Source organism: Nesoenas mayeri (assembly GCF_963082525.1).
Source record: "Nesoenas mayeri genome assembly, chromosome: 2".
In the NCBI taxonomy this organism is placed as follows: Eukaryota; Metazoa; Chordata; class Aves; order Columbiformes; family Columbidae; genus Nesoenas; species Nesoenas mayeri.
In genome coordinates, this window is record NC_137543.1 from 83,507,183 (window position 1) to 83,533,049 (window position 25,867).

Consider the following 25,867-nt stretch of genomic DNA (forward strand, 5'->3'; position numbering starts at 1 on the left):
AGTTCATTTCTTGTTACTGAATCTGCTGTGTTGTCTCCAGATCTTGCTCTGAAACAACAAACAGCCACCAAGCAAAATAGGGAACTTGACAATTTTTTTGACTTTTGGTCAATTGGCCACAGCAATTGGCTACAGCACTCTTTTAAGACCATCTTTAGTAAAGGGTTCTTGGGAGAGAGGTTGTCTTGTTGGTTTTGGAATTTATGGCCAGTATCATACACATACAATTTATACCAACGTGGCCTGATACTATTTCTTAAGGAAGGCTTTTCATGTCCTTTCATTTCTGAATGAAAGCTGTTTGCTTTGGGGGAGCTGCTTCTCTGCTTGATGAGAAGAATCTGATTATTTTTATTTTTTTCTTTTTTTTTTTTCTCCTTTCCTGTTGAGTCTTCAGGTCAAAGTCCTCAATTTGTGTTGTACTGATATGTTGCTATGGACGTGATCACGATATCACAGATGGTGATTTATAAAGTTTTAATATGAACATATAGGAAGAAGTGAGTTACAAAAAAGGCCCTTCTCAGAAATATGCTATCTGCTTAGCTTATTCAGGTGAAAGGATATGAGTGTACAATTCTTAATTTCTGCCTATTTGGACATTGGCTAAAGTGTCCTCATTACAATGCTTTCTTTACGGTGCTTTCTGAAGAGATCACTGTGTTATGTTACAGTAGATGATTACAGATATATCAGTACTGTTTCCAAAGCCCAGTGTCTAGCCTTGGCAAATAGGAAGCTACTGTTTTTGTTATTGTTTTGTTTACACATATCTGAGTGGCATTATTTGTATTACAGTGTTATATAATTATAAGTCTGGTTTATTTTTTTTTCTTTCCTCAGAATTTTTGTGTGAGGGGTCTTGAGCTGTTCTCTTCATATCTATTCAAAGATATTTTGGAGCTCTATGACTGGAATCTTAAAGGTAACTTTTATTTAGGAAAAAAAAAACCATACAAAATTGGAATTAGTTGCAGCTTTTGTGAATAGGACTCTATTTTGTGATGTTCTTTGTTTTAAAAAGAAAAAATGGGGATGGGCCTCAAAAGATCAAAGTCAAATGGTGGTTTATGCGAGAAGGATGGACTTACAGTTTCTTCTTCAAGAAGATGAAATATATTAGAGTTCATTAGTGTGGACTGTAGCAACTGAAATGCGAACTTAGCATTGTGTTCTCTCAGATAAACCGAATTTATTCTTTAATCCAAAACTGTTCTTTTTAATCTAATTTAGAATATTAATGTATGTTTAATATTGCACCGTGTTGTGTGCATGGTATTCTGAAAGCCAAGTTGTCAGGTAAATTGTTCTCTCTGTTTTTACAAGCTAACAAACAGGTTACTCATACAGTATTTCTCTACAGTCAACTTACAAAGCAGTGTCATACAACCAGCCATAGAGGGATAATGTATTATATCATTATACAGGAAAGTTTTGACTTGACAAGATGAAAATCTATGTTTCTATGAAGACTGTAACAAAGAAGAGTTGCAGGGATGATCCTTCCCCTGATCTAAAATAAAAATGAGAATATAAAAGGAGTTTCATTTCAGAATATGTTGGTGTCTTTTGGTGTCTTGGCTTTATCTATGGAGATGCTCTTCACTTATTGCAGTTCAACAGAGTAGCATACAAGTTTCATATATTTTGTGTAGCCTTCTTTGGTTTGATACTAAAGGTATTCTGATGTCAATATTGTCTTTCATATCACTGGTTCTGATAGTTCTTTTAACACCAGGTACTCACTGGTTTGGTTTTTAATTTCATGCAAAGCTTTGGATGATGAAATAGGAAATGAAAAAGAAAAAAACCAACCAACCAAACAAAAAAACCTCATGCAAAATAGCATCACAGAAATTTCCTTATTATCTTTCTAACTGGGAAACACCCTACTAATTGGGAGGGACTAATAAGCTAGTGTTTGTGTCTGTAAGACTTAAGTGAATTACTGATATAAAATAATCCTTTCTGTATCACTGTTTCAAATGAAACTACTGTGGTTTTGTTAGCTTCTTTGTAAGTTATTGTAGCTTTCTTTGAAATTATCCATGTGAAAGCTTTCACTAGAAGTTGTTAACTATGTTCCTCTCTGCAATGCATTTTGTTACTTTTCTTATTAAAACTTAGGCCCTATCAAATCTAATTACCATTCATTGCTTTCATCTACGATAGAGTTACCTTTTGTTTTCTTCTTCTACAAATACATTGCTGTTCATAATTTTCTGTATTTTTTTTTTCATATTTAAGGTCCTTCACTTGAAAGTGATTCTGTTTGCTGCCCCAGATTTCACTTCATGCCACGATTTGTGAGATTTCTTCCAGGTAATGTTCATATTATGTAGCCTTATGGAAATTAGATCTAAAAATACCCAAAGCAAAACAAAACAAAAAAACAAAACCACCTCCTCCAAAGCCCCCCAAAACAACAACAGCAAAACAAACCCAAAAACCTATGCCCCTCCCCCAACCAACAAAGAAACAAACAAATAAAACATCAACAACAACAAGCCAAAAAAAAAGCAGCTTATTGTAAGTGAAATGGTTCAGTCAGTCCAGAGTTCTGGTGCTTCCATCTGAAGTCTTTAGTGCTCACTTGCAGTGTGGCTGATTTAGTTAGCACTGGCATTCAGATGGGTAGGCCAGGTCTCACTTCTAGCTTTTGTCTCTGACGTGATTTTAGGTGGTGCTGGGTTATTCTTGTTGTGTCCTGTGTTGGAGCTGTGGCATTTGAGGAGCGGTATTATCTAATCCTATGTGTGAAATTGAATTTCATGTCCCTTGTGCTCTTCAGGATACTGTGTGATTATATTGAAATTCTTGATGTGCATTTTCGAGGGTCAGCATGATTGGCACCCCTGAGCACATGTTGTTCTGATTGTTTCTTTCTTTCTTTATCTTAATGCAAGCTTAGACCTTGCAGCAAATGGTGAAAGACAGAAAAACACCATTCCTATGCAGTTCAACCCTAGCCTGCCAGCCAAGGACAAGCTTCAGTGTGGAGCATTACGCTTGTTTTGAGTGAACAGCTTATGCAGGCATTTAACACATCCTAAGATATTAGGACAGACTTTCAGTTGCTATAAATGTCATGGCTCCATTGAAAACATGTCCTGCTGAGGTCCTGCCAGTGATTGTTCCAGAAGTGTTGTGTGGACAGGAGGACGCGTTTTGGCTGCTGGACTGAGGGTGCAGATGAGACATGGAACAATCTTCATCAAGAAGACTGTGGCCTGGGGGTGCTCTCTGCTCTGGGCTTTCAAACTTAGTTGGGTTATTAATTATAGCTATAGCTAAATGAGGTTTATCTCATTGCTGTGGAGAGTACTGATGGCTAGATGACTATATTTCTAATTGTTGTTCCCTTCTGGATGCACAACACTGTTCAATCAGAAGCAGAGCTCTGAGGTTTGCTAGCAAACATTGATTTGGTTCTGCTGAAGCAATTTACAAAATAAGCCATCAAGCCACATGTGGCTGATTAACTTGACCTCATCACAAAATGAGAACAAGTTTGACCTGCCTGGTTTGTGTAGCTTGAGGGTGTTTTCCTATTAGTTTGAGGTTTTTATATTCTGATTTTTTTTTTTTTTTTAATTTCAGTTTAGAAGACAGCTCTTTCTGTGATGTGGGATTGTTGACTGATAGGGAGAGAAGTTTCTATAACACATATTCCTGTGTGCTTCCTCTTGAAGGTTCCCAGCCTTCTAACTCTTTATAAAAATGCCTTTTTCCTGGTATTTTTGCGTAAATAGTTGCCTTTTAGCATCTTTATGACAGATACTTTTTAATAAAGTTTGCATTTTGTTTTGATTATTTTTTGAGATATCCTTGGAGATTTTTAATTTTCAGAAACTGGAAATCTATTTCCTTCAGGTATGTTTGCAGAACTTTATCTATGTCTAATCAAAGAAGATACACTGGTGCAACAGATCTCCACTCATTCATCAACTGTCTCTTTTAAGGTAGAAATGAATTGGTAATTTCCCATTGCCTCTAGTTTCATATTATTGTAACGTGGTCTAAAAATATGAGGTTTGGGATGCCACGTTTTCTATGTGAATTACTTAAAGACAGGCCTTGGGGTAGCTCTAAGGTTTGAGCTGATTGTACCAGGTTCAGTGAGTGCCAGAGATACATAGCATGTAGAATAGTTGCTGTATTGTATTCATTGTCATAGATTTTTATGATGCTAAATGTCTTAAGAGAGAAAAAGACTAGGATAAAACATTTGAGGTCACAAGTACCACATGTCTCGACTCTGAGAAGGTCAGGTCTCTAACTACTGTTTAGCACCCTTCCAGTACATGGTCTTCAGCAAGTAAGGCTATAGCTGTTGTTGGGTTTAGGTTTTGATTTTTTTTTTTAGTGATTGTAGGACATAGGCTACCTCTTGCTTAACAGTATAATCTAGTTTATGACAAAGATGAGTCTTGTGAACTGAGTCCCCGTTTAATTTGAAGGAAAACTGCACACTAAATAATCTGCCCCTGTAGCTCTGTTTCCAGTGACGTTGGGGTGTCTTTCTCTATTCAAGATTCCCTCTTGAAGTTTGAATGAGGTTGATTGTTCTAAGAGGCCAAGTGATACCACTCACTCCCTTGAATCTTTTGTGTACCACGGTGCTGTAATCCCAGATGAAGAGAAGCACTCGTTTTTGTGTGTTGTGGAGAGGACATCATATTATGCAGCACTGCCATTATGCAAGGATTTTTCTGTGTCTGGGATCACATTCCTTGTGCTGTGGCATCATCCCCCAAATTGCTCTAAGGCTTCTCTTTTGTTCTCTATTCCTTTTTTTTTTGTGTGTGTGTGTGTAGTGATAGAATGTACTCAGCGACAGGGTGAGATTGCTTCTGCTTACTGAGGAAGGCAAATCAATGTTTGTGCTCTGGGGATGAAATTGGAAGATACCTCCATACCTACAAATTAACAGGCTGTTGTTGAAGGAGAGGGTCGGAGAGATATGTGTCAAAATTAAAGCACTGTAGTAACATGTCTATCTTTTTACTTATATAAGTGGACATACTGAATCTGAATAGTCAGTGTCTTCTGAGTGGTGGTCTGTCAGAATTGTCATTCGTTCGTCTTTCCTGTTTGCATCTTCATCTGTAATTGTCTACCTGGAGCCAGTCAGATGTTTATTATACTGTCTTCCTTTTTTACAAGCAGCCTTTGCTGTGCTTTTTTCCTGGGGTAGAAGTATTTAGCAGTTTTCACATGCCATCAATTCATTGAGTGACAGGAGATGACATGAGGCTTTTAAGTCTTCATTACTGCAGGTACAGCATGTAAGCACTACAGATGAGTTTAAAATGTAAGGATAACTTACTATAGTCATCTAGAAGTATCCTGTAAAATTTTGAGTGTTTTTCTAAAAAACCTGCATAAATGCCTAAAGGCTTTTTGACTACCATTGTAAAAAGAATGATAAAAGAGTAAAAAGGAAGATATAACTGATTGTTCTGCCTATTCATTTTAAAGTTTTTCAGGCAAGTTAGAAACTTCAGCTTTACTGTATGATGAAACTGTTACTCTTGCTACCGTTACTGTTATTGCTTCCCATTTAGCAAAGTGTTTATACATGTGCAGTATTCATCAATAAAACATTTGCCTTTGTATTTGTCAAGCCGCTTAAGCATTTTGCATTTTATTTTGCTCATCCAAATATTTTATGTTCTGCATATTTTCTCTTTTGCTCATTGTTTAGGAGGGAATATCTGAAATGTGTTTGTTTATTTATTTATGTTTTTAAGATGGAGGGAAAGAAGTACTCTCAATGCATCAGATTCTTCTCTACTTGTTGCGATGCAGTAAAGCTCTGGTGCCTGAAGAGGAGATTGCCAATATGCTTCAGTGGGAAGAACTGGAATGGCAGAAATATGCAGAAGAATGCAAAGGAATGATTGTTACCAGCCCTGGCATGGTAAAACAAATAATTCTGATTTATGAACAACCCAGTGACACGTACATGTCTTGTTTCAGAGGGTCTGCAACAGGCTGAATTGGAAAGGGAGGAGTCGCAGATTGCTATAGGAACAGTTCATTGACTTGTTCCAGTTTGGGAAGAATTGCACCCTCTGCCGCTCTACTGAAGGGCAGATTTTCACATGAGCACTATTTCAGTGTGCACAATAAAAGGAATGGCTATATTTTATGTATGTGAAACTGTAGTTTGCTCCTCTGCTTTCCTATTTTCTTAAGACAGTCTTCACGTGCTTGATCTCATTCTTTTTGCCTGACACAGCACCAGAGAATTACTAACTGTTTGCAGTTTTCTTTCATCTTCCCCTTTTGACCCCCTAGCTCTATTTAAAGAGCTCTATCCTGATTTTGCCCTGAATATGGAAAAGGTGTTTTCTACCTACTTTTTTTTCCACATTGTTCTTATGTTACTGTTGCTCACACTGAGGAATTTTGCCTACATTAATGAATGCATCCATTAATTTTCAGTGCCAAGCTTGAAACCCCTATGGCCTTATTATTTTTGAAACAATTAGTATTTTGAAGCATAGGTGCTCTGAACACAGCTCCTTTCAACTCCAGTGTTTATGTTAATTTAGCCCACTTTTCTAACTTTCACACTTGAGAAATGAGGGTCACAAGAATAGATGATGCTGCATAAAAGCTGCAGGGTTGTCTTTGTGTGGTTTGGTCAGTATTGCAAAGTGACTTCTCAGTAGTGGAGGCGTGTTTTGGAATAATATTTTAGACTGCCATGTAGCTTTTGCAGTTGTAGTACCTTTCTTTCCCTGACTTAATTTTCCTCTTTTGCTCATAACTACACTTAGCTTTTCCAGAAAAAGTGTGACTTGGTATCAAGCCTAAGTGGAAATGTAGTTTGCTCACTGAAAAACCTGTCCCCAAACTGCAGCCAAGGTGACTTCCTAAATATATTTTTTCAAGTTTATATTTTTAAGAATGGCAGTGTTACGTTTACTAAACTACTTTGTAAGATAATCATAACTTGGACAGGATAATTTATTTTTCACTTGATTTCGTTCTTAGTCTTTTCGTTTAGGCTAAAATTTTCTAGACCAAAAGGAAAATAAGATCATCTGTGGGAACATGAAATACAGAATGCATGTGAACTCTCAGTATGGAAAATTCTACCTGAGCTGGTTAAAACCGAGTGCTAATCCCGAATCTCTTAATAGACATTGTTAGGCAGCCTTAACTGTTTAGCTTGATGTAGCCTGTAGTTTCTGTGATACAAGATACATGCTAGTATACGAGTGTCAGCATCTGGGTGGTGTACACTGACATAGCATATGTGATTTTGCTGAAGCTTTGCAGATTTCAGCTAGCTGAAAATGTGCTGTTTTGTTTAGCATGAAGGAACACATATATGCTGCTTCTTTGTGTAAACGAACTGTAAATGTCTATGCACAGGGCAGTGCAGTTTGTGTTAGTGTTAATTTTGAGACCTTATGTGATTTTTACTGACAAACTTTTCATTCTATCTGGCAAAGTTTTAGAGATGCATGTGGACATCAACATTTGTAAGCATAAAACAAATCTGCAGCACTTTGAGATGTTGTCATGTTGCAATGCCATCATTAGAACATGTATTTTCTCTCAAGAAGATTGCCATGACTTTCTTCTTAGTTTATGGATTTTTTTTCTGTTCATTGCAGCGTATATTACTGAGTATGAAAGTAAGTGAAAAATAGAGTATGAAAGTATTTTCTATGCATTTTACACCTTTAGAACACAAAACAGTTCTGTTAGACAATGTGAAACTGTTTCAGAAAATGACAGCTCTTCAATTCAATTCAATCCACTTGACACAACAAAGTAAAACCACTGTATTTTATTTTGCTGCTTTCCTCCACATCATCACTTCAGAAATAATAATTCATCTTGTGAGCATCTCTAGGTTTTTTATATGTGGTTTTTGTGGGGTGTTTTGGTTTCTTTTGAGGGGGAAAGTTGTGTTTTTTTCTTGTTATTTTGGGGTTTTTTGTGGGTTTGTTGTTTTCAAGTAAAGTGCGTGTATATGCATGATGGAGAAGGGAAAAAAATTGATAGGCATGTAAATCCCATTACTTAAACATCTAACAGTAGTTCAGCATTATTTAAAACCTTTTAATTTATTGATGATGTTTAATTAGTTCAGTGAAACTTTGTGTTGGAATAGAATTAAAGGTTCACAAATTTTAATCCTCTTTAATACTTCACTCTTTCTTTCTAAAATATTGCTGGTTTTATCACTAATACAAATATATATGTATTTTGACATACTTAGGTGCTACTTCTGCATGCAATCTCATTGTGTCTTCTAATATCAGCAGAGCCTTGATTGATGAGGCTTGTAGTAGGAAACAAAGATAATGGGCCTCTGTTCCGTTTAAATTTATTTGTTTTCAATGAGATTTTAAAAGCAAGGTTGTGATTATTAGAAGGTCTCTCGCAGCACTCCTTTTAAAAGAACACAGGTATAAAAATCTGGAAGAATAACATCTAATTTGCTTGTGTCCTGTCTGCTGGTGTACAATTTATACTCTGTGCTTCTGTTTGGTGCTTTTTGTTCGTTTAAACCTTCAGAATCGGCACCAGATATGAAGCTGGGGTTCACTACACAGAAGAGAAGAAGCGCAGCCTGCTTACTCCCCTCTCATCACCCTCAGTGAAGAAACAATTGTGATTAAGTCTTAAATAAGGTTTTGTTGTGTCCAGGTTGTTACCAGGCATCTGTGAACAGCTCTGTAACTGAGTGACAGAACTCATCTTGGTTCTCAGGGAAGTAGTTGTGTAGCAAGGCTCCTTTTGTGAGGGGGTGGGGATGGAAGAAGTTTCTCTTTTTTAATGTTGAGAGAGGGGAGAACCAAAGAAAAACTTTGGTGAAGATGAAAACTCTTCAAATTGGCTTTCCACAAACCCCACAAAACCAGATAAACTTTCATTTCAGGACTTAAAGCTCTGGTTCGGAGTACCGCATTCTACCTGCTACAAATTCTCCCCATGTTTTTCATTAGATTTTGTTGTCCTGATCCCTTTTTATTGAAAGTGCTGTAGGGGAAAAACTTGTCTTCTTTTTTCTTTGTTTCTTTTATTTTTTTGTATTCATTTTAAACCTGGCAGCATGAGCTCACTTTTTAATCTTTTTCTCCTTTTTTTTTTTTTTTTGGCTGCAGAGTGATGTAACTTGTGTTCAGTCACCATGTCCAAAGGGAAGCTAATAAGCATTTTTCCCTTGGAAAATGTTGCTCTATATGAAAGTCAAAGTTTTAAATAAGGTGTTGTTTTTTTTTTTTTCTAGAATAGGTTGGAAATGTGGTTACCTGATGAGGCTTACCTTTATTTCTAGAATTAACTTTGCTTATCCATGCAGAAAATTATCCTTATGTACAGTCCTACCAAGGTGGTTTGAAGGGTGAAAGCTTTGTTCTTGACACAGCTTTTGTTTTATGAATGGTGGGAACTATTTCTGTAACTCTGAAACTTACATTTGAGAAATGCACAATTCTAAATTAGAAGTTTTGAGATGTGGGTATCGAGAAGTAATGCCCTTTTTCTGAAACCTTAGAAAAGCAGAAAGTTTTAGTGTCATCCAGCTGACTGCAAAGTGGGGAGTAAGCAGACAGATAACAAAGCAGCTTGCCAGGTGATGGGAAAAATGTTTACTTGGAGACAAACTGTGTTCCTTGAACTCAGTTTTTAAATATGTTAGATAAGTGATTGAGAGCTCTGCAAACAGCACGTCTTCTGCAGTGACATGCAGTTACTCATTTTCTGCGTTTTTAGTCCTGAAGCAAAAGTTGCCTCCTACACTGTCCTTTTTAACTATAAAAAGAACTTCTGTTTTGAAATGTAAAAAGGACAAAAGTCTCCTCATTATACAAGACTGTATTCCTCGTTGTACACCTCAGCCTAGCAGCCTTTTCTAAGAGTAGTGTGACAGATTTTTTAATGCTGTTTAGTCAGTGTGATTGAATGCATCTAATAATGGCTTCACTTGAGGAAATCAGGAACAGAACTAAAATTAGAGAGGTAGCCTGATCTTAGTGAACTACTCAGGCATGTGGGAGCTTGGATACCAGAATACTAATCTTGATTTTATTTCCAGTGTGAAGTTCAGCCAAAGAAAGTTGCTTTATCTTTTCAGAAATAATCAAACTGTGAATTTCCTGACTTGCAAAATGAAAATAAAAAGACTTCCTTTTTTTGCTGTGAGGGCTAAGTTGATTAACTTTGTTTCAGTCATTGCCAAATATTTATTTTAATATTAATTATTAGTTCTATGTGTATTTTAATAAGCTTGGAATATTGCTACTTTGTGGTTCCTGGATACTGTAGCCTAGATGCAATAAATTTTCCATGGAGATATTGTCACTTAGGTATATTTTGGTTTTTTTTTCTCCTAGAAACCCAGCTCAGTGCGTATTGATCAACTGGACCGTGAACAGTTCAATCCTGATGTAATTACTTTCCCCATTATTGTCCACTTTGGGATACGACCTGCTCAACTCAGTTATGCTGGAGATCCTCAGTAAGATGCTTTTCTTTCCATTGTTTGTTCAGAAACTCATTATTGTCATTTGTGGCTTATATAGGGCTTGTTTATATGCTTAATTGAGTCTGATATAAAGCTTAGTGCTTATGACTTTGGACACAAGCTCCATGTTACAGACAAGGTATAACTTTTTTCTGGCATAATTCAGAATCTGCTGAACTACATGTTCGTGCATGCATGCACAGTGTGAAATTTATCAATCTGAGAAGAGCTCTTCTAGATCAGACCAAAGGTTCCTTAAGCTCCATGTTATTTCTCTGAGAGGCCAGCTGCAGGGTTTTAGAGAGAGAATAGTGTAACAGGAAGGCAGACGGGGAAGAAGGCCCACACTTCCAAAGGTCTGTAGCATATGGACTTCTAAGCTAGAGGTTGTGTTTAGATCATTTTAACACCTCTGTATGGACCTTCCTTGTCTAAATTTCTCAAATCACAGTTCTAATTTTTTTTATGCTACTTGGTAGGGAGAAGATTCCAGGTAATCACTTCCCCAGTACTATTTTGCAACCTATGAAAAGGGACTGACTTTTGTTTCAGATTTGCTACTTGATCATTTGATTAGATGCTCTTCAAGTCTTACATCTAATAATGAAGAATATAGCCATTTTCTGTTTGCTTTCTTCATGAAATTTATGTTTCTTGCACCCTGCCATATCCTACTTAGTTTTCTCTTTCTATGCCCTGAAGGAGCAAGTCTATGTACTGTTTTCTATCTTGGAAGCTGTTGCATTCATGCTACTTTTCTCTGTATCTTTTAAATCCTTATAGAGATTGGAATTAATGTAGTGAAGGAGCAGAGAGGGAATCAGGACTTCAGGCAGAGCAAGAAATACTGTTTCCTGTGGATTCACGTAATGGCATAATAGTGATTGCTGGATTTCATTCACAATTCTTAATTTCTGACAGTTTCAGAGAACTTTTCAAATGATTTGGAGATCTGCTTTCTGCATGAAGACAGACAGTACAGAGCCCATCTCTTGCACATGTATAGTTAAGATTGGTTTTTTTCCTTATGCAATTCTCTACAGTGTCTTTTAAGGGTGTTGATTTTCATCTGTGGTTTTGAGGCTCAATCACTCCTCTGTGCATCGAAAACAGTATAAAGATACAAAAAATATTCTTACCACACTTTTATGTTTTACCTTTCTTTACAATTTCCATGGCTTTTTTTGGTTTGTTTTGTTTCTTTCACAGAGCTGCTCACAGAATTTAGGCCTGCTTCTTTTTATCAGACTAACAGTGCAGTTTTTGTGAAAGACCTCTGTGGTGCCATCATAAATCTCAGGCTTAACTCTGGTATATGTGTGAAATATATAAAGTCCAGAAAAGATTCTCCTCTAGTGTGTCTTTTCTTTATCAGGTTTTAATACAGATTTTATTTTTTTTTTTATTTGTAATCTCTGTATTAATTCTCAAACTTAGCTGTAATAACAGAGCATATTTCATCCATATTAATACTGGTAGTAAGAAGTATTGTAGATCATAGTTTTAGGTTCTCAGTTTTGGGTTGAAACCTCATAATTGCATTTGTTTGTTTTCTGGTTGGTTGATTTGTTATTAACTCATGTTCTTATTTGAATTGGAATTTGTCAGAAATAGACTTCGCTGTTCTTGATTTCAGAAATGCCGAGAACAGAGCATAAGAAAAATCTATGGATTGACTATTTCAGATGTGCTTATAGACTCAAAAATGTCAGCATCTCTAGAGGCAGAGACTATACATTCAAGAATGCTGCAAAGAAATAGCTATGGAAAAAATGCCAATAAGAAAAGATCTGTTTGTGTGCCTGTGGGATGCTGGAAAGAATATGAAATAGTAAAAGTGCTGCTGCTTCTTTCACTGCTTTGCTACTAATGTGGTAACTTCCTACTAAAACCACTGCTTTAAGTTGGTGCTGAGAAGGATCTTCTTTTATAATGTAAATATAGAAGGAGATAAATAACTTGGTAAACTTATTTCCTGTCCTCTGATTCCCCACTTCCTATTAAAAGTCTGGGTTTATGTGTTTTCTTGAAAAAACTCCACAGAGGCGATACTATTTTGAAGATAACATTGTTTCCTAAGAACAGAAAGTCCATGTCATGATTCTCTTTGTTGCTACTACCAGAGTAACTTTTGAACCTGTTGGTCAGTTGCAGCGGAATGTAGTAGTGGGATGTTGCTACAAATGGAGTAAATTCTTAAAAGTTTTGTGAAAACCTGTGCTAGGTCACAGAGTGGCTCCCAACCAGGGAAGTTCTGTTATTGAAGTTCATGTGCGATTAGACACCCTCAAAATAAACAAACAAAAAAACCCAAAAAGCTAGACCATTGGAGACAACCAGAAACTTTAGGTATATGCTAGCCACCGAGAAAGCTTGATTTACTCTTTCCATTCACCGCAAACCAATAGGGAATGAAACTTTTGTTTCACTCTTCACAGAATGACTTTGCGTTGCACATGACTTGCAGAGCTCTTCCTGGTGTGCTTCACTGAAATGTTTCAGCCAGTCTAAGGACATGCACTTCTCAGGAAAGATTATTGCTGCTTTTCAGTGAGTGATGGGTAAACCCTGTGGAGAAGAGGGAGTTTTCACCTGCGTGAATTTAGATGTTATGCTGTGGACAAGTCTTTTCAGTATGGGGAACCTGGCCCTTTGGAGAGGACAAGTGGATATCTGTAAGGCCTGGGTTCTACCCTGAGCTTTACTGTTCAACTCACACTGCACAGTGGTGCCTCCGCTCTGCTGCTGTGCCCACCCCACTGGATCAACTGCAGAGACACTGTCACCTGTCTTGGAAAATGCTTAGAGATTTTCCTGAAGCTAAAAGATGCTTGTAGACAATCTGTGTGTAAATGGATGCATTATTAGCAGCTGGTGTGCTCATAACAATAAATGGTGAGAGGCTTTTGTTGTGTCAACCAAAATATTTGTTTTCTGGTTTTGTCCTTTAGATACCAAAAGCTGTGGAAGAGTTATGTGAAGCTGCGTCACCTGCTGGCTAATAGTCCCAAAGTCAAACAGGCTGATAAACAGAAATTATCACAAAGAGAGGTATGCTGGGCCTTCCTATAACTGATAATTGAACATGCTAACTCAGGATGGAATAAATCCAGATGACCATCCTATTTATGGCAACAACAGAAATCCTTCACAAAAGATTTTATTTTCACGCTGTTAACACTGATTTTATTTTTATCTTTGCGTGTTTATGAATGTCTGTGGTGGGTTTTTTTTTACTTTTTTCAGCTTTCAAACTACTGCAGTTTTTTCCCAATTATAGAAATGATGTTTGTAGAAACATAACTTTTTATAGACATTGCCATTAGTGGTTTCAAGAATTAGCATAGAGAAGGACTTCAGAGTGCACTTTTAACTGGCTCATTATTTTAAACACTTCTATGCTGACATAAAAACAGCCACACTTGTGCATGATTTTAAACTGTAATTTGTTAGGCAGTCTTAGTGACATTCCTTAAGATCTTTGAGTTAAAATCATCTGGTTGTTGTCATTTTCAGTAATCTCTAATGAAAAATTAGGTATTTGTTGAATTTTTATCTTTTCTCTCTTTTTTTTCCCCTGATATAATGAGCAATAAGTATTTCCTAAGTGCAGATGCTCAACCAACCGGGAATTAAAATCAAAAAAATACAGTAACCTAAATATAGACTAAAGCAGCCTGCTCTCGGGTATCTATTTTTTTACAATCTTGCACTGTAGCTTTGAATTTGTCTGGTGCATGTCTATCAGGCACCCTTAATTGAGCAAGTTACTTAAAGAATACGCAGAGGAGAAAATAACTTCTTTGCTGCTGGATGGAATTTAATTAAGTGGTGTTTTATATTGATTAGAAACCCTGATGATTCATAGAATCATAGAATATCCGAAGTTGGAAAGGACCCATGAGAATCATTGAGTCCAATTCCTGAGTCTTCTCCAGTTTGCTAATTGTGTAGCTTTGGTTGCAGTAAATGTTTGATAATTTGACATTGCACCTGATTTTTATTATTACTGCAAAGCATAGTATGCTGTTGCATGAGCAAGAGTCTTAGTTAAGATTTTATTTATGCTGATATTAAATAAGCCCTTGGCTGCCTTTTAAGTGGGTAAAAAAACAATGTTGTGACTTAACTGTGCCACAGTTGTAAGGAAAAAAAAATTCTCCCTATAAGAGATAATTTTTTGCTACAGCTTTTTAGACTCGGAGCAAGTAGAAGGGAAGACCGTTGGTTTATGGGCAACTTTTCATTAGGAGCTAATAGATGACTTATTTCTAAAATTGTAGTGGATTGGATGTTGGAGATAATTATGTTTTGCTTCAAAAAAGAAAATGCTGCTTTGGTATTTATCACTGTGTGGTGTGCTGATTTTTGTTTCTAGACAATGTTATCTGGGATAATGTGTTTATCAAATAGTTTGCCATCAGAGAGGCATACAGGGGCTGAAGCAGAAGCTTTATGTGAGGATAACCTATGCGTTTTGCCAGTGGAGGTGTCAGCAACTTTGAGAAACTGTAGGGCTGTATCTGACCAGTACCTTGGCTTTTCACGATGATGAATCATATATTATTATTAACACTAGAGCATCCTTGAGCCAGTCAGCCTGAAAGTACAGCTAGGTCTAGCAAACACTGTAACACCTGTCTCAGAAAATATCCAATGACACAGCCTCAAAATGCAAATTTTAGTGCACAAGGGGTGCAGTGCTGTAAGCATCTCTGTTCCCTCTGCCATCAGTCATTCACTACTTTGAGATTCTATGATGTTATTAGTTGTGACAAGGTCATGCCTGAGGGCTTTATTCCTCTAACCTAACTTTGAGCGTTTATAGTAGGTGCATAAATTGGGACCTGAAGGCTCACTTTGAAGTCTGTGGAGAGAGAAATGCATGTTTTGAAGCCATTTATTCCCCTTCATTGAATATAAAAGGAGACAGGACTAACTAGCCTCCTACCCTCAATGCCTCAGTATCAAGGTGTCTGAGGTTTGATGAATCTGTATAGATGCGCCTCTTGGAACCACTCTGTGAGTCTCTACAGAACAGAAGACACAGCCCATTCCTGCCCAGAGATGCTCACAGGCTTTATACTGGAAGTTGGGAAGAAACAGCTTTGAGCAAGTGCCCTGTAGTGCAAAGGAGAAGGAGAGGGAGGATGGGTTGCAGCTTTGAAAAGTTTTGTGTTCTGAAGAAGAGCACTGGGGGAGTCTTTACCATTAGTGCAAGCTGTGTGGGGAGCTTGCAGACACTGGAGGCTTTGTAGTTATGGAACCGGGAGATCCTGATCCAGGGGTGATTTGTTTTAGCTGTTTTTCTTTCATTCCATTTTTACAGAAAATATTCTCTTTTAATGATTCTATCAGAATCTTTTTAATGATTCTGTCCCTTTCATAGTTTCTAGAGACAAATAAACTGTTTACAGAACACCAAACAGCCAGTTATCAGTCCAAAACACTTTTTTTTTTCTTTTAATTTTTAAAATGAAGCAATATTGGTAGATTACATCATAATAGGCTACAGGACTAGTGAATGCTGACCTCTTTCCCAGACTGGGAGTACTGATGATGTTGAACAGGAACTGTTATGAAGTAGCCAAAATCACAAAGTAAAGCCTTTCTTTTACTTAGTCTGTTCTCCTACTGAATGCTTCAAAGCAGAAGTACTCATGGTGATGGACTTGAATGAAGAGGTTGTTTTGCACATGTGGGTAAAGAAGGTGCTTTCTTTGCAAGGACCTTAACTTGCTTACTTATGTATCATCTTGAATGTATAAGTGTGACTGACTGTCATTTGCAATAAAAAAATGTAGTCACCTCTGTTCCCTTCTCAGTCTCCCAAAATCCTCTGTCTATGCTCTATTCCAGCACATCCACCACAGTTTGTGGCTGGCAGTTACAAGATGTGGACTAGTCTTAGAAACTGCTCACCGAAAGTGAACATTAAATGGGTATTGTGAATGCACTTATGTGCATCAATGCTGCTTTGTTGTAGAAAGATGTTTACAGAGGCTGTGCTCATTCCCTGTCTAGGAAGCACTGCAGAAAATTCGTCAGAAGAACACAATGAGACGTGAAGTGACCGTCGAGTTGAGTAGCCAAGGTTTCTGGAAAACAGGGATACGCTCTGACGTCTGCCAGGTGACTAAATCACAGAGTTATCTGATGTCCTTTCTTGGTAGCTGCCATTTACGTCTTGAAAGGGTTTACTCTGATTCTAGGCTGAAGAACCAAATGGAAATGAATACTTTTGCCTCAAGTAAAATTTGTTGATTTGGGGAACTGTTCTAGTGTCTGGTCTACCCCCTCCACACACGCAAAAAGTTAATTTAAAATTTTGGTTTTCTTGCCAAGGGAGAGGGACTAGAAATGGCCAGGTTGAATCTGGGGCTTAGCCAAATGTCGTCTAGTGTCAAACTCCAAGGGCTTCTTCATCCGTCAGTTGGGTTGGGGTTAGATATTTTTGGTTTGATATATTTTTATATTTACATATTTAAAAGAAATAGTTTTACAGTGAAGCATGAAGAAATATCTCTTTACTTGAAAGAAAAGAAAAACAAACAAACAAACAAAAACCACACCACAACTAACTTTTGAATTAAGGCAGGTCACCCTCAGTGGGAAGATAACTTTCAGATACTCTGTTTCATACACATGACGTCTCCAGGGTACAGATCTCTGCCAGATCTTCTTCTCAAGCAGTTGACAGCCACTAGCTTTGTGATATGATAAAAATAAGTGCAATTTTTATATAATGTTGTATTAGTAAAATTCTAGTTATAATAGCCAAATAATTATACTAGAGGTATACTTGCATGATTTTTTTAGCTGTTGTTTTGGAGATGCTTTTTAAGAATTAAATGCTTACGATTTCATATTAACTTAACGGTATGAAGTATAAAGTTTGAGAGTTGCTAGGCAAAGGTATAGGTAGAAATCCTGTTGTTATCTTAGAAGTTGGGAAGGCCAAGGGGAAATTCTAATGGGAGAGAAATGCTAATAAGTAAAATTGCTTTTCTGCTGTCTGCAATGTTTCTCGTGATTCTACTATTGTTCCTGAAGTCAAAGAAAGAGAATAGTAGAACAATATCATCTCACATAGCTGAGGAAAATTACAGCTCTTTTCTAATTTTTTGTTGTGCATTGTATGTATTTTCACAGGTAAACAGTGTAAGTTTCTAATTTAGGAGCTTTGAAACAGTTGTATTATTCATAATAACTTCTGTGATTTATCTCTAAATGTTGTCTTGGTTATTCCTGTTTCATTTTGTTGTTGAAGGACAGCAAAACACTGAAGAACAACAAAAGAACAGCTATTTCATGTTTTTGTGCCCATCTGCAGCCGTAACATGTAAATCAGTCAGTTCTTGTATGAAGATCCTTTGTTTTGATTTCTTTGAGAGGCCAAGAGTATGTCTGTAGCAGGCCAACTGTATCTCTGTAAAACGAAACACTGCTACTGTTGCTAAATGCTTTTTCCCAGATTAAAGAAGGCTAAAAATAAATACACATAAATTGACTCTGTGGACAGAGCTGAAGTGCAGTGATTTAAGATTAATGCTTTTAAAAGCATTGCCATTTAGAAATTTAAACTCTTTTAAGTCACTCTGATACATTATAGTTGCTCTAAGTTCCACGTAGCAGTAATGACACTGGTCTTCGGAGTCTCAGAAATTAACTACTTGGAAGGGAAGGAAAAAGGTTGAGTGAAATGTTCCAAAAATGTAAAATGGCTGTGTTCTGGCAGACTCAGTTGAAATTATCCAGTAGATGAAGTGCACTGCTTGGCCACCAGGCTGGGCAGCACTTAGTACGCAGTCTGGCAGGATGGAACCACACAGAGAAGATACCACCCCACTCTCCCCTTACCCCAACACACACACACACACACACACACACACACACATACACACACACAAACACACAAACACACACTACCATTATTGCCTGTATTATTGTTGGTGTGCTCTCAGCAGCTGTTTGAAGTGTTCAGGCTGAGGAGAGAAATGATGCATTTCAAAATATTTCAGCTCACCTGGTTATTCTTAGTAGCTTCAGGTCAGGAGCATTTGGCAGCATAGGGGATGGTGGCACTAGCTTAGGTCACCTAAGAGAGTCCCTGCCTTGCCATGCCAGCTGCAGCAAGAGAACATGCAGCGTAGTTAAAGTCATATATCTCTAAAAACAAGAAAAAAAAAGTTACTTATTATAAGCAAATGCAAGTACCAAAATTATGGGATAACTCCTGTGGCCATATGGTTTAAGGAGACTTGGTCACTAGCCATCCTTTAGCCTAATGCAATTTTTTAAGCATGTATTTTATTTTCTTATAAAGAGATACATACATAAAACATCAGAAATATCAAATAGCTATAATCCAACATGATGCACATTAATTGAATCAATCTAGTAGTTAATGCCATGAAAGCAGCACTTTGTCAATATAATTGCAACAGTCAAAGTAAAGGCCTTCTTTGTGCTCCCAGGGAGATGTCAATTCTTTGTTCACTGCATCACAGCTGATAAAAATCTAAAACTTGATATTTCAGTCCTCAAACTTAGGGCCAGTTGTATTGGTACAAACAATATTAAACTTTGCTTGAGGGACTCTTTCTGCCTAGTGCAGTGGAACATATAGACAGGGAAGCAAAGCTGTCCCATGAAACAAATTTGGGGATTTTTGATTTTGTTTTGTAATTAATTCCTTCTGTGAAAGAAGAAGTAGGAAGCACACCTATGTGTTTATAAAGAGATGAGAGGGGTGTTCCCCTAGGTTGTAAATTACCCTAAGAAAACTCTGAATGAGTGACATGGTAAAAAAAATACAATTTCACTTGATCAATTTGCTTGGAGTGGTTTTGCATTTTTCTGCCATTCAATGTCTTTTTCTTGGTATTAACTAGTTACTTCCATCTGGTGGAAGAGGACCTGGGGGTGTTGATTGACAGCTGACATAACATGAGCCAGCAATGTGCCCAGGTAGCCAAAAAGGCTGACAGCATCCTGGCTTGTACCAGAAATACTGTGGCCAGCAGGACTAGGGAAGTGATAGTCCCCCTGTATTTGGTGCTGATGAGGCCTCACCTCAAACCCTATGTTCAGTTTTGGGCCCCTCATTACAAGAAAGACATTGAGGTGCTGGAGAGAGTTCAGAGGAGGATGACGAGACTGATGAGGGCTCTGAAGCACAAGACTGAGGAATAGCTGCCAGAACTGGGACTGTTTACCTTGGAGGAGGCTGAGGGGAGACCTTATTGCTCTCTCTTAGCTCTCCTGAAAGGAGGTTGTAGCATGGAGGGTGTTGGTCTATTCTCCAGAGTAGCAAGTGATAAGACGAGATCAGGGACAGTTCAGATTGGGTATTAGGAAAAATGCCTTCACAGAAAGGGTTGTTGGGCACTGGAACAGGCTGCCCAGGGAAGTGGCGGAGTCACCATCCCTGGAGGTGTTTACAAGATGTGTAGATGTGGTGCATAGGGACGTGGTTTAGAGGTGGATCTGGCAGTGTTAACAGTTGGACTTGATCTTAAAGGTAATTTCCAACCTGAATGGCTCAATGATAACTTTCCAGCTATGTGTTCAGTTCTCAAGAATTTTGCAGTCTTTTACTTAAACAGAAAGCATTGCCATTTGTTATTCTTAACTTCTGAATCTTGTGACATTCACCAGTTTGTGTCTTCTGCTATTCTTTTTAAATGACATGCAGAAATCTATAGCATCATTTATTCTGTAAATTATGTATCATCTTGCCTTGCATGCTTGTTTTTCTTGCATCTCTTCACACTATACATGCATATTCTGTAATCACATACGTTCCTCTTTCTGAAATTAATAGTGATAGCCTTCAGATTTTGATTTCCTTAAAACACCTAATTCTTTTGAAAATATTCATGTCGTGTTACTAATAGAAATGGTTAGAAAAAGTAAAATTTTATATCAGTGCCACAAAAATGGTCACATGCATATATTTATTTAAATACTGACATTTCTCCTGTAGTTCTTACTATTCGTTCTTATGCAAGATTTTTGATATCAATATCATACTTGCTGTACTACTGTACCAAAAAACTGTACTACTCATTTCAACCCAGATCCATTTGAAGTCAATATTAGCGTAGAACTCCTGCATTACAACATTGAAAGAGGTAGACTCTTGTTGTTGCAACAGAGTTGCTTGAATTTTTATTGAAACTTTCCCCAACAGAAGAAAAGTTATCTGCTTCCTAGGTGATCAAACAGCAACCTTTCTGATAGTTTTTAGCACATTAAGACAGGAAACGCCAGACTACAGCATTTCAAGAAGCCCTTCCTCAGAAGGAAATGAAGCAAGGCACTGATAACGATGCTTGAAAATCAAATACCTGCTGTTATTTGGTAAAGCTGGTTAAAAGGTAGAAGCATATTGCAGTGTATGGAATCACAGTTTATTGAAATTTGTTGTAACTGGTGACAAGTTTCTTCTTTTTGACCTCATTCAAAATACTTAAGTAGAAGACTGGTTTTCTGTATTTATTTACTTAGTCCAGGTGAGGCTGTGTCCTCACTGTGATTATGCAGATGGACAAAATTGACTTAATTAAGTACTCTAATGATAAGGGTTAGGAAACCTTTTTTTTTTTTTTTTCTCATTTAAACCAAAACACTGAAACCCAAATTTTCAGTTTGTCACAACACTGGGTTTCAGTGTTTTGGTTTGAAAGAGGAAAAAAAAGTCAAGGTTTCCCAACGTTCAAAATTGTCTTTGTATTTATAGTTTAGTCAGCTGAGTGCTCTGTATACTGAAGTTGAATGTTTTTCCTTATTGCAATTGTTTTTTAGCACGCAATGATGCTTCCTGTCCTTACCCACCACGTCCGCTACCATCAGTGTCTGATGCATTTGGACAAATTGATAGGCTACACTTTTCGAGACAGGTGTTTGCTGCAGGTAAGATATGAAAAAAATCAACTACTTGCTGGTTTGTCCTGATATCAAATATTACTGAGTTTATCCATAATCCTGCCTGCTGGACAAACTTGAGAAATGCACTGCCTTGCCACAGCTTGGATGTACTTGGTTACTTGCACTGCAGACTTCTAAATAGAGAAACCTGTTGTGCATATAGGCACACGCCTACCTTTGCTCCAGACATACTGGTCTGGATTTACTTGTAATGTATAAAAAGACAAAAATATGCTTACTGAGAAGATGGTAGGGTGCATTACTCATTATTTCCATGTAAGTGCTGTTTTTAGATATTTGTGAAAAATATAATGTTAATCTGCAGATGAGCACACATGCCTTGCTTCTTCCTTTCGTGGTCTGTTTTTCCAAAAAAGAATTAACTTAAGCACTGCCTTTTTATTTTTCATTTATAGCCAGTGAAAAGGAATTTGCAAACTTCTATTGAGCTCTAGATTTCTAGAAGTACATGATGAAATTTTTGCATTTACAAACGAGGGCAGGAACTGGAGAAGAGAATTTCTTGTTTGTTTTGAATGCATCTTTGGAATTGATCAGCTCCAGAAAGCTGACTCTTGGCATGGTGACCCCTTTCCTTTTATGTTTCTTCTGAAGTTACTGGTTTCTGAAATCACAGGATTTCCCCCTGAAATAAGCATCATCTCCCTCCACTGACTAGGGCTGAGAAAGGTGCGTCTTCTCTAAGTTGAAAACATGCAGTTTCTGTATGTGTATGGAGGCTTCACTCCCAAAGTACTTTAAGCAGAGGATTACGAAGAATTCTTTTCTCATAGCTTCTCTGTTTTCTCGAAGTTGATTTCCAGGGTTTGTCCTACTGAAAATTACACTAAACACTGAGCATCTTGTAGGACTCGATTGTTCACAGGCTGCCTTAGTTTTAATACAAAAGATAAAAATGCAATGATGGTATGGCAAACTTATTAATAATAGTGAGGAATTAAAAAGGACTCATAGAAAGTTCTTACTGTTGATAAAATGTAATTTTACTCTCTAAAATAATTAAAATTTATCTAAATCTTGTGTTTGGAAAGCACAGACAATGTTTGAATGAACTACTAGAATGTCATGGCTGACAGTCCTGCAAGTGTTTCAGAAGTGATTTCTGCAGCTTGAATTTGCCGTTGTATCTCATGTTTTATATACAAGATGTATGTACACATGCGTTTGTACATGCATAATATTTTTAGGTGTGTATGTGTAAAAGGGAAAATGGATGAGTTTGCAGGATAAAATCATAAAAGCTAGCTATAGTTCTATTTACTGCTGCCATTTTTGTAGTGGTGCTGTCAGCAGCACAGTAAGTTTTTGATAATGTGAGATGGTACAAATGGAAAACAGAAAACCAATCCTTCCATTGCTGTTCGCTTCCAGTTGAAGAGTGGTCCTGTATAGTCACAAGAGAAAGAGATCTTCTGTGAATAACCATGCCAGAAATAATATACTTGTTTGTCATTGTTTGGTATTTTGAAGTAGGAAAGCTTTATAGGTTTTTAAATAATGTAAATCAAATATGTGAATGGTTGAAAAGTTCTTTTAGTTGTTCATATTTTTAATATGAATATTTATGCTGGAATGTTACAGTGAATATAAGTTTAAATAAGTAAATGTATTGAAATCAAGTCAGCAAAGCTGGTGACAAAACTCTTAAGGCAAGTCAACAGTTCATTCCTTTACTCTCCTAAACTAATTTTTCTTGAAAGAAAAAAAACACCACACAAAACAAACAAATAAACAAACAAAAAAAGAAAACACCAAAAAACAGTTGAATGTTAATTAGTTAAACTGGCTGATGTCTGAAATAATACATCCTACATTTAAATTGCTGGAACCAAGGTACTATTTGACAACATCACTTTGTAGCCTTTCTTCAAACAAAAATAGAACAATTACTAGCTACAAGTCTTAAGATTTTTTTTCTTACTTTTGCAAAAATACATCCAGACTTCTTTTTTTTTTTTCCTGTATGTGCTATATTATAGCTTGCCATGACTCATCCAAGCCATCACTTAAACTTTGGAATGAATCCAGATCATGCTAGAAATTCCTTATCCAACTGTGGGATTCGACAGCCGAAGTATGGAGATAGAAAAGTTCACCATATGCACATGAGAAAAAAAGGTATGCTGTTGCACCACTACTATTTTTCTCTTGCCTCACAATTAATCAGTAAGAAAATCTTTTGTTCGTTATTATCTCATTGGCCATTGTTCTTCTGAGAGATCCCTTCAGTGGAGGTTTTCAATGGTTATACACAGATGCCAGTGATATCTTTTTAAAGGACTGGATTTTTCAAATCTGTCAACAAGTAAAGAGCTGAGAAAAAGCAAGGATTACAAATGGGAGGATGTATTTTCTTTGATTTTTGGCAAATACTGTTTTCTTAATTTGCTGCACAACATGGTGAGCAACTGGAGGATATTTTGTAAAAATGTTTTATTAATGTGAAAATATGTGGTCTGTCTGCTGCAGAATATTCCTTACCCCTTAAAAGTATATTGAGTTGTACTGAAGTAAATTTTTCATTGTTTATGTAATATTTGGAATGTCTTTTTCATGCAAAGGTGGTATTTTTATCTAGTGCTTTTAACGCAAAAGTCCAATAGTATTGTAATGGGACTGCAGTCAGTTAGGCAGAGAGCATCTGTAAGGATTATACTTGCTGTAAGTAAATGCTGTAAACAATGGGATGATCTTATGTGCAGCAATTACAAAGTAACATTTTGAATAATTATTTTCCAGCCTATTCCAACTGAATTAGTGGCCATTTATTTAATGCTGCATTGTTTATATTTCTAGGCATAAACACCCTGATAAATATCATGTCCCGTTTGGGACAGGATGATCCAGCTCCTTCCAGGTAATGGAAATAATAGTTTTCAAGTAGTGAAGCTGTTGCAGTGGGAAATGTTTGATAGAAACAACCAACTTACTGTCAGCAGCAGCTTTGGCAAATAGTTGAAATGAAAAGTCATTTTGAATTTACTTTTATATTATGAAGATGTGCTGAACCTCCATTAGCACTGACATAGTGAATGTTTGGTCTTGCTTGCAGAAAACTCTTGAGGAAGGTTTTAACAGATAATTCTATCATTTTTGTTTATCCTTGAAATAAGGAGGACTAACAGGCTACCTTTTTGCTTTCTGCAGACTGAAAAATAAGATTTGTTTTTGTTGATATCATTGCTATAAATTGGATTCTCCATCACGTTTCCTCACAGTAGTACCTTTCTGGCATGGCACCTTTTTAACATGAGTGTGATACTGAAAGTGGGCTTAGTTGATTTATTGGTTCAATTTAAAGTTGTATGCAAAACCCATTAATGTTGTAATGTAATAATCCTTAAATGACCACTAAGAATTCTGTGCAAATAAATAACATTTAAGATGTGGTTTATAGCCACAAGACCTATATCTAGCCAGACTGAATAAACAGAGCTCATAGGGCTCATGCAAGAAGCAATTGCATGTGAAATGTCCTAAATGTGTGAACTAGAGGTCAGAGTGTATTTAGTTAATTAGTGCTGTAACTCCACCTTTTAAGAGTCATCATTTTGGAGGAAGCTCAGGAATGAGAGAAGTTGAATTCTGAATAATTATTTGTTGCAAAGTTCCCCAAGTGCTGTTTGAGCTAGACCATGCCCTTTTCTTTTAGAATCAGCTTCAAGCTTATTTCAGCCCTCTTAAGATAACAAGAGATAAGGCTAAATTCCATTAATTCTCACAAAATAACATACAAATTTAAAATCCCACTTCAGAGAGATCTTTGTTTTCCACTGTGTTGCTATGCAGACGAATTGTAGTTTTGCTTGCACTTTGATTTACACAGCAGAGGTACCTGAATTCTTTCAGTCAGTAACAAAGGTTTGCTATTTCAGAAAATAGACTAACTATATAACTGTTAGGGTGGTACAAATTACAATAAAAGCTGTCAAACACTTGAGAGAGATATCTGGATTTAAAAACCAAACAAACAAACAAACAAATAATAATTGTGTGGCAATGGACTTGATTCTGTTGCAATCATGTCTGAAGTCAAAATGGTGCTACCTATATGCTTTTATGTGTAGAATAGAAGCTTGTGTGTATTCAAGGACAAATTCATCTTCTTTTTCAGCTGCTGTGTCCTGTTAGTCCTTTGTTATATAAGCAGGCAGAAAGAGTTTGAAGGAAATGAAACTTTTTGCAAAACAAAGGAAAATCAAGAACAGTGATAGAAGAAAAGGAAAACACAGGAAATATATGATTCTACAAGCTGAATGGCATATTTGAATGCATCTTTTTGTACAGCCATTTTTTTTCTTTTGAGCTCAAAGGAAGTTACAGAAAATGGGGCATTTAAAGGTGCTATGAAAAATGAAAGTACTGACTCCCTTGTAGCTCTGCCATACCAATGAATCTGTTGCAGAGCCATCACACCCT

The 25,867-nt window shown here is 36.8% G+C and overlaps 1 protein-coding gene across 1 annotated transcript in view; it reads left to right on the top strand.

Annotated features, from left to right (window-relative positions):
* The window catches only part of DROSHA (drosha ribonuclease III), a 73,168-nt gene that overhangs the window by 20,547 nt on the left and 26,754 nt on the right, over nucleotides 1-25,867 (top strand). Inside the window, exons 11-19 of the mRNA XM_080340321.1 lie at nucleotides 844-925; nucleotides 2,248-2,322; nucleotides 5,754-5,923; nucleotides 10,365-10,489; nucleotides 13,447-13,546; nucleotides 16,520-16,627; nucleotides 21,305-21,412; nucleotides 23,428-23,566; nucleotides 24,245-24,305. Coding sequence (XP_080196447.1) covers nucleotides 844-925; nucleotides 2,248-2,322; nucleotides 5,754-5,923; nucleotides 10,365-10,489; nucleotides 13,447-13,546; nucleotides 16,520-16,627; nucleotides 21,305-21,412; nucleotides 23,428-23,566; nucleotides 24,245-24,305 — 968 coding nt within the window. The remainder of the gene's footprint in view (nucleotides 1-843; nucleotides 926-2,247; nucleotides 2,323-5,753; nucleotides 5,924-10,364; nucleotides 10,490-13,446; nucleotides 13,547-16,519; nucleotides 16,628-21,304; nucleotides 21,413-23,427; nucleotides 23,567-24,244; nucleotides 24,306-25,867) is intronic.